The following is a 9,060-nucleotide window of genomic DNA, read 5'->3' on the forward strand; positions in this document are numbered from 1 at the left end:
GACAGGAGGGGATAGGGTCAAGGAGGGAGTGAAAAGATGCCAGGTCCGCAGGGAGGCTAGTTTTCCTCCATTTCCGCTCGGCTGCCCGGAGCCCTGTTCTGTGAGCTCGCAATGAGTCGTCAAGCCACGGAGCAGGAGGGGAGGACCGAGACGGTCGGGAGGATAGGGGACATAGAGAGTCAAAGGATGCAGAAAGGGAGGAGAGGAGGGTTGAGGAGGCAGAATCAGGAGATTGGTTGTAGAAGGATTGAGCAGAGGGAAGAGATGATAGGATGGAAGAGGAGAGAGTAGCAGGAGAGAGAGAGCGAAGGTTGCGACGGCGCAATACCATCTGAGTAGGGGCAGAGTGAGTAGTGTTGGAGGAGAGCGAGAGGGAAAAGGATACAAGGTAGTGATCGGAGACTTGGAGGGGAGTTGCAGTGAGATTAGTAGAAGAACAGCATCTAGTGAAGATGAGGTCAAGCGTATTGCCTGCCTTGTGAGTAGGGGGGGACGGTGAGAGGGTGAGGTCAAAAGAGGAGAGGAGTGGAAAGAAGGAGGCAGAGAGAAATGAGTCAAAGGTAGACGTAGGGAGGTTAAAGTCACCCAGAACTGTGAGGGGTGAGCCATCCTCAGGAAAGGAACTTATCAAGGCGTCAAGCTCATTGATGAACTCTCCAAGGGAACCTGGAGGGCGATAAATGGTAAGGATGTTAAGCTTGAATGGGCTAGTGATTGTGACAGCATGGAATTCAAAGGAGGCGATAGACAGATGGGTCAGGGGAGAAAGAGAGAATGTCCACTTGGGGGGTACATAGGCTGATATGAACTCTGCCTTGTTGGCCGCAGACCGGCAGTTCCAGAGGCTGCCGGAGACCTGGAACTCCACGTGGGTCGTGCGAGCTGGGACCACCAGGTTAGAGTGGCAGCGGCCACGCGATGTGAAGCGTTTGTATGGCCTGTGCAGAGAGGAGAGAACAGGGATAGACCGACACATAGTTGATAGGCTACAGGAGAGGCTACGCTAATGCAAAGGAGATTGGCATGAAAAATTAACTAAACAACTGGGGAAGCGAGAGAGCAGGGCCTCCCTCACTAACAATTCACTGAAACACTAAAACACAAAAATATAACTTTTCTAGCTACCACTAGAAATTAAAATTGATGTAAACTACAGTGGTTCAATGTTTCCAGGAATAGGCTCAAACTTAGTTTATTCCGCTAAATAACTTGGTACAGTATTCTTCCGTGAAAACCCACCTAGTGCATCGTGTCCTATGACGCCGTAGCTAACTAGCTAACTAGCATGCTAACATCCTATAACACACGGTTAGCACCAATACTTGGTAACAACAAGCTACCAATGGATCATTCGTGTCCGTGTCTAGTTCATAACTCAGAAGTAATTAAACGTTGGCTAGCTAACACAAAGTCAGTCCTGCTAGTTACACAAATGGACTACACATCTCGTTTGTTCAGAATGTTAAGCTTACGTTGCAAAAATCTTATTGACTAAAAATGATACAGCTAGCTGGTAGGGTTAGCTAGCTAGCAGTGGGCGCGTTGTAGACTATGTTAGAAAATGAAGCTGGCTAGCTAACCTCGATAGTTACTCTGTACTACGCCTTTATCTTGATACAAAGACAACTATGTAGCTAGCTAACATTACACTAGTCAAATCGTTAAGTTGTAATGTATATAGTTTCTACAGTACTGCTAACTGGTAAAGTTGGCTAGCTAGCAGTGGTGTTATGGTGTTGACGCCGTTTCGGGAAAACGGCGTGAACGAACGAATACAGCTGGCTAGCTAACCTTGTTAGTTCCTCAGAGCTACACCTTTATCCTTGATACAAAGACAGCAGATACAACTATGTAGATAGCTAACAATACACTAATCAAATCGTTCCAATGTAATGTAATGTAATGAAATGTAATATTACCCGCGGAGCGAGGTGCAGCACGACCACTCACTCCAGCATCCGGAGTAACATATAGGTAATGCCCCCTAGAGGCTAGCTGGTCTGGTCTAACATATAGGTAATGCCCCCTAGAGGTTAGCTGGTCTGGTCTAACATATAGGTAATGCCCCCTAGAGGTTAGCTGGTCTGGTCTAACATATAGGTAATGCCCCCTAGAGGCTAGCTGGTCTGGTCTAACATATAGGTAATGCCCCCTAGAGGTTAGCTGGTCTGGTCTAACATATAGGTAATGCCCCCTAGAGGTTAGCTGGTCTGGTCTAACATATAGGTATGGGCATAACCAAGCTCTCACGCTGAGAAAACCCACTGACACACACACTGACTCATCATTGAGGTAAAAGCTGACACAAAACTCAGCGCGCACACAAACACACACACTGGGTGGAGAGCTGGGGTGTATATAAGGGTTGTCTCTCTCTCTGAGCAGAGAAGTCCCTTCATCCCTCTCTCAAACACTCCTCCAACACAAGGACTCTCTCTTTCCTCAAGGTAAGAACAGAACTTCTTCCTTCCTTTTCTCTCTCGCTCTGTGAGTGTTTTTCTTTGTATTTCTCTACCTTTATTCAGTTAATTGAGAACAAATGAATTACCAAGTTGGATGTAGTTGTTCTTCAGTCAGGAATAAGAACAAGATCTCTGGAGAACAATATTTTAACGTAATTCTTTTTTTCATGAATAGAAATGCTATATTTTCTTGTTAGGTTGTGTTTGATCAAGTAGATAAACGATGTAGCGTGGACTGCTGTGTGTGTAATGAGTGATGTGTTGAAGTGTATGTAAACGATCAGTTGAAGGGCAGCAGCTGAAGTGTAGGTTTAGTGATGGGAACAACTGACAGTGACCTCACTGGTCTCCCCATAGACCACTTTACAGACTGTCGACATTTATCAGTCATTCAGATTGACAATTACTGTGCCACACTTACATTTGTGTCATTTTATCTTTTAGGGTAAAATATGTACAATTTTTAAAAGATCACTTTAGTCTACATTCTATTATATTCTGTTATATTCTATTGTAGCATCTTTTATTTTGACTAATAATCTGGACAAGAAGTTCAGTAATACAGTTATATTCTGACTCAATGAATGAAGAGATCTCTGAGGGGAGGGAAGAAACAGATCAGGAGTGAAAGAAAAGGAAAAGGTTTTGCTAAGTCTCTCCAGAACATTTCAATGACCACATCACATCACTAATGCCTCTTTGGGATAAACAAGTCAAGACTTCCAGTAAATTAGTGAAGGGGTATCTTGGTTTTCACCGAAGCAGCGCTGAACATAGCAGATAGAAGAGAGAAGTAGTTTAACCATTCACACCTTTATGTCACATTCCTCTCCACTCCTCTCACCGCTACCCCTCTTCCCCTCTCTCTCCCCTAGATGACGGCGGGGTTGTGTGTGTGTGTTCTGTTGGTGGTCCTGTCCACTAGCTGTTTGGGACGACCCCAGTCCTCTCCCCCCCTCCAAGAGGGTGGCCCTGCCATGCCCCCTTCCTCTGAAGGTAAGAACAGTACCACATCTGGATGTCAAATACATTTCAATCAAATACGTTCAAATACTTTAGCTGCACTTGATTTATCTTTCCTGGTACAATGGAACTGATGGATACGTTTTGTTCAAACTGGTGTCCTGATGATATGATGAATGTTTATGCTTTTACGGAAATCCTTGGGCTCTAGAAAGACGCACTAGCAATAATCAATCAATTATTATCATATTTTTTTACCTATGTCATTGAATTGCACCAACCAACCCAAGACAGTAGACAAACGCTAACAAGGTGTTTCGTCCTCCCTTGGATAGCACGTCTTGAAGCCTACGCCCACTTCCTCTCCAAGCCACGCCTCAGACAGACACGCTCCGCCCCTTTGGACAATACCGTCCCATATACGGCAGAAGAAGATGGAGACTCCAGAGCCAACCTCAGTGAACTGTTGGCTAGACTCATCTCTTCACGGAAAGGTGAGTGAGTGAGTGAGTGAGTGAGTGAGTGAGTGAGTGTGCATGCATGTAAGAGACAGAGAGAGAGATTGAGAGAGAGAAAGAGAAAAAGAGAGAGACATGCAGGAGAGAGAGAGAGGCTTGAGGGTGAGAGTGGAAACAGAGATGAGGGAGAGAGAAAAGAGAGAATGAGAGAAAGGTATGAGGGAGAGAGAAAAGACAGAATGAGAGAAAGGTATGAGGGAGAGAGCGAAGAGAGAATGAGAGAAAGGTATGAGGGAGAGAGGGAAGAGAGAATGAGAGACAGGTATGAGGGAGAGAGGGAAGAGAGAGACAAAGGGGAGAGAGAGGGAAGAGAGAGAAGATGAATAAAGCTCACATTGTTCTCTTCAAGTCATTTTTAAAGTCCGTTCAGGACCTCTCCCTCTCTCTTTCACTTTGACCTCTAGTACAGTGAGAGTTGTTTGGTCTAAATGGCTGGTGGTTTAGAAAAGCTTTGGTGGTTTGTACATGAAAGTTTGTGAGTGTGTATATCTTTCCGGTCTTTGGCTTTTGTTCCATCTCCTTGTCTCTGCTTTGTCAGTGACAGGATCTATAAAGATACTTGTTCTGTGACAGGATCAGGGAAGATCTCAGTCAGGGCTTTTACACTAGCTGACAACAACTGTAGAGATATTCTGTCTGAGCTTTAGATATTCTGTCTGAGTTAGTGTGACGTTATACACATGCACACACACCTCCTTTCAGAAGATAACAGACAGAGAACAGCATGATGACACCATGTGGACAGATAGACTGTCTTCAGTAGCCCCATGGTGCTATCTAATGAGTTAGTATTAGACGTATTCTGCAAGAGGTGGCATTATACTCAAGCAGTTGAACATGTAAGTGCCCACTTCAACAACTGTTTTGTTAAAGTTCACAAAAACAATTTACTACTACTTCCATCTGAGAGAAATATATAAGTGCTGAGTTCACATGTTAAACTCATGGGTTAAAAACTGGTTAAGGATCGGCCCCGTTTTTTTCAATTTTTGCCTAAAATGACATACCCAAATCTAACTGCCTGTATGTAGCTCAGAGCCTGAAGCAAGGATATATATATTCTTACTACCATTTGAAAGGAAACGCTTTTAAGTTTGTGGAAATGTGAAAGGAATGTAGGAGAATATAACACAATAGCTCTGGTAAAAGATAATACAAAGACAAAAACAACGGTTTTTTTTTTTTTGTACCATCATCTTTGAAATGCAAGAGAAAGGCCATAATGTATTATTCCAGCCCAGGTGCAATATAGGTTTTGGCCACTACAATGCAGCAGTGTATGTGCAAAGCTTTAGACTAATCCAATGAACCATTGCATTTCTGTTCAAAATGTTGTATCAATACTGTCCAAATGTGCCTAATTTGTTTATTAATAACTTTTCAAGTTCAAAACTGTACACTCTCCTCAAACAATAGCATGGTATTATTTCACTGTAATTGCTACTGTAAATTGGATAGCGCAGTTAGATTAACAAGAATTTAAGCTTTCTGCCAATATCAGATATGTCTATGTCCTGAGAAATGTTCTTGTTACTTACAACCTCACGCTAATCGCATTAGCCTACGTTAGCGCAACGTCCCGCATGGGACCCACCGATCCTGAAGAAGTTTTTAAAGGTCCAATGCAGCCATTTTATTTCAATATCAAATCATTTCTGGGTAACAATTAAGTACCTTACTGTTATTGTCTTCAATTAAAATGGTTAAAAATAATAGAAAATAGCTTCTTAGCAAAGGGACATTTCTCAAGCAAGAATTTTGCTAGGACTGTTTGGATTGGTCTGAGTGGGGAGGGAAAAACAGATAATTAGCTGTTATTGGCAGAGAGGTTTGGAACACTTTCTTATTGGTCCATTAACTAATTTACCACATGGTGATGTCACCTAGCCTGATGACTCACACTAAATTGTTCCTCTGCTCTGTTGTTCGCTACATACTTTAGTCTGAGGCTGCCATCATTGAAGTTGTTTGTGGTGAAGAGAGACGTTGTACAAAACAAAGACATCATCGATCTGATTGTCTTCAACAAATCAGAGTATCAAAGCCAACGACGAATCTTCCACATGTGTTCTGGCTCTGGCCCAACCCATTGGTTTCTGGACCATTTACACGGCCCCAAATGTGTTCGCATCCGGTGAACGGTCGGGACGTACCCAGATCCATACTTACTGCGAAGAAGAAACTAAAGTCCGTAGACGTGGCGTAGCGTTTGGCCGGAGCAAGGAGTCTGGGTTGCCAGATGTCACCATTGAAGGCCAAAACTCCATACCACCAAAACAAGCTGAAATTTCAGGCAACCTTTTCAAACAGCTCTTACACTGAAAAGGCATTATAATAATTGTAAAAATATTATTCCAACCTCATTATGTGGAAATATACATAAAACACGGGAAAATCTCATTTTTGGACTGCACTGGGCCTTTAAAGCAACAAGCCAGAAATTCTAACTTTATAGTTTCAAAAGTTCATGTTCACAGTTTGTACCATGAAATCACAACCTACACAGCTAGTCTTTTATTATGTGCATCACTCTACTGTGTCAATGAGACAGAGGCAGGGGGAAGGGTCAGAGAAACAGATGTAGAGAAAGAGAGAGAGAGGGAATAGAACAAGCCAGAAAAAAGAGAGAGGGAGAAAGAGAGATGGAACAAAAGGGGCATGATATTGCAGCTCTGAACCCTGTTAGTAAAGACTGTCATTAATTCTATAATCAGACGGAGGGTTGGGCTTAGAACACTGGCCTCTGACACACACACACACACACACACACACACACAGAGAGAGAGAGAGAGATCATTCTGAGACCTGTGAAGTGTCTTTACTCACAGGAAGCATGTGAAAGACTCTCTGTAACACGCTTGACATTTACACCTCCTACAATGAGAGTCTGTCTGTCTGTCTGTCTGTCTGTCTGTCTGTCTGTCTGTCTGTCTGTCTGTCTGTCTGTCTGTCTGTCTGTCTGTCTGTCTGTCTGTCTGTCTGTCTGTCTGTGTCTGTGTGTGTGTGTGTGTGTGTGTGTGTGTGTGTGTGTGTGTGTGTGTGTGTGTGTGTGTGTGTGTGTGTGTGTGTGTGTGTGTGTGTGTGTGTGTGTGTGTGTATATATGTGGGTGGCGTGGGAGGAGTGTTAAAAGATTCCCAGTGACACGAACACCATTGATATTACCATAGTTCACAGTCAAACAACCACGGCCAGATATCTCCAGTGTTAGCCATGTCGTATGTTACCTACTCTCAATCTGGGTAATTCATTAGCTAATAAATTACATTCCCACAGCGCTTCTGTTAATACAGTATGTTTCTGCATGCGTGTGGGGCAGCCAAATTGTTCAAAACGCCACAAAGACTCACACCAGTAGAAGATAAACAGGTGTTATAGCTCTCTCTCTCTCTGCTTTCCTCTGTTCCTCCCTCCCTCTAGGTTCTATCCGTAAGAACTCAACAGTGAACAGCAGAGCTAGCGGTCTCAGTGCTAACCACCGGATAAAAGACCGAGACTACAATGGGTGGATGGACTTCGGCCGCCGCAGTGCAGAAGAGTACGAGTACGAGTACTCCTTGTAAAAAAGTAGTCACTCTCTACGAGAAAACAACAAACTCAGTCACTGTCCCGCGATAAGAGTATATTTATTCTGTATTTGTTTGTAAACACTAGATGATGCAATATATACATATGCCAAATTTTTCAGGAAATCTTTAAAGTTCTGGTTTTCTTTCCTGGTTTTCTGTCTGTTTATGGTTTTGGAGGGAATTGAATGGAATGAAAAAAGGTCAGGTGTTAATGGAAAAATATATATGATGTCATGAGATTAACTTGGATCAATAAAAGTGAAAAATGAAGAGTATCTTAACAAATGAGTTCCCAAAGACACATGCTCACACCCACGTAAGCACGCATGCACAGATAACAACTCACACAAATAACATAATACCCTCATGGTATCACCCTAAGACGTTAAACTAGAAATATAAATAGTGAGCAGTGGCTCATTATAATACATAAAACTGGTAGAACACAGAGCTCACTTCTCTAGGACCCCAGTCCTGCTGCTTTTCAGTTCTCTCAGTTAACCAATGAATATCATTTCTGATGTATAAAGTGCACACACCTGGTTTCCCAGGTCTGAATCAGACTTTGATTAAAAGGATGAAAACAAGCAGACACTGCAGCTGTGCTCCCTTCACGTACAACATGTCCTTTGTGAGCAACAGTACTGCCTGACATAACTGGTGTGCTACAACAACCCACTGGGGACACACTTCAACATCACGCTGTGATTCATATTTACGGTATGTTGTTGACCAACATCATTAAATGGCAGATGTACCAAACATCAAGCCCAGTCACTGAAATTGAAGTTGAAATTATATAGGGAAATGTAGATCTTGATGTGTTACCAATTCAATTTCCTTTTTTGTTTTTTTATCAACTACTTAAGTTGACAAAACGTTTAAATAACATGAATGTGACATTAGGTTAACCTGTTTGTGCCCGATCGGAATGTTGGCTTACATACTAAACTGAAAATGAAAGCGTGTTTGGAGATACAGTATCGTGGGACAGACCACAGTGAAGTGTTCTATTACTTGATGTGAATATCATACCATGAATCCGAGATGAGAAAACACAGGAATCTGGAAAATACTCTAATCATAAAATAGCCTTTATTTTATGTTCTGCTTGGTTTGTGTTCAGTCTGTTCTGTTTCTCTGTACCTGCTGAAATAAAGACTGTTGGAGATAGACTGTAAAGTGACTGGAATGATGGTGTTCTAACTGGTGGAAATAAAGAGATACTGCTCGTTCATTTCCTAATAAATAAACCAATTAATAACCAAATCACATCATCAATAAGACAATCTGGAGACAATCTCATGAGCACAGTAAACACAGAAGGGGTAAATATTGACAGAGCTGTGGGAATGAAGAGAAATGGACAGAGATTAAATGTGAAGAACATATTCACTTATTCACCTCAGGACAGAGAGTAGTGCATGACAAGTAGAAGAATAGACAGAAATACAGCACATCATTGCTATAATGAATATTCAGCAATGGGTATTATAGCCCAGACGTTCCCAAACTTTTTTGCTTCCTGACCCACCAACTGAGGTGTCTTT

General features: G+C 42.4%; 1 protein-coding gene across 1 annotated transcript; it reads left to right on the forward strand.

Annotated features, from left to right (window-relative positions):
• Positions 1-2,362: 2,362 nt before the first annotated feature.
• On the forward strand, positions 2,363-8,692 carry cckb (cholecystokinin b). The gene is made up of 4 exons (XM_029732285.1): positions 2,363-2,447; positions 3,338-3,458; positions 3,761-3,919; positions 7,362-8,692. Exons 2-4 carry the CDS (start codon positions 3,338-3,340, stop codon positions 7,502-7,504), a joined length of 423 nt encoding a protein of 140 aa, XP_029588145.1. The 5' UTR covers positions 2,363-2,447; the 3' UTR covers positions 7,505-8,692.
• The last annotated feature ends 368 nt before the right edge of the window (positions 8,693-9,060 follow it).

The sequence above is a fragment of the Salmo trutta genome, chromosome 34 (genome assembly GCF_901001165.1).
Source record: "Salmo trutta chromosome 34, fSalTru1.1, whole genome shotgun sequence".
NCBI lineage: Eukaryota > Metazoa > Chordata > Actinopteri > Salmoniformes > Salmonidae > Salmo > Salmo trutta.

Bases quoted from the DNA above. Each gene is read 5' to 3' on its own strand.
- cckb (XM_029732285.1), top strand. From the start codon at position 3,338: ATGACGGCGGGGTTGTGTGTGTGTGTTCTGTTGGTGGTCCTGTCCACT. The intron at 3,459-3,760 runs GTAAGAACAGTA...TCCCTTGGATAG, and splicing joins CATGCCCCCTTCCTCTGAAG to CACGTCTTGAAGCCTACGCC. The intron at 3,920-7,361 runs GTGAGTGAGTGA...CCCTCCCTCTAG, and splicing joins ACTCATCTCTTCACGGAAAG to GTTCTATCCGTAAGAACTCA.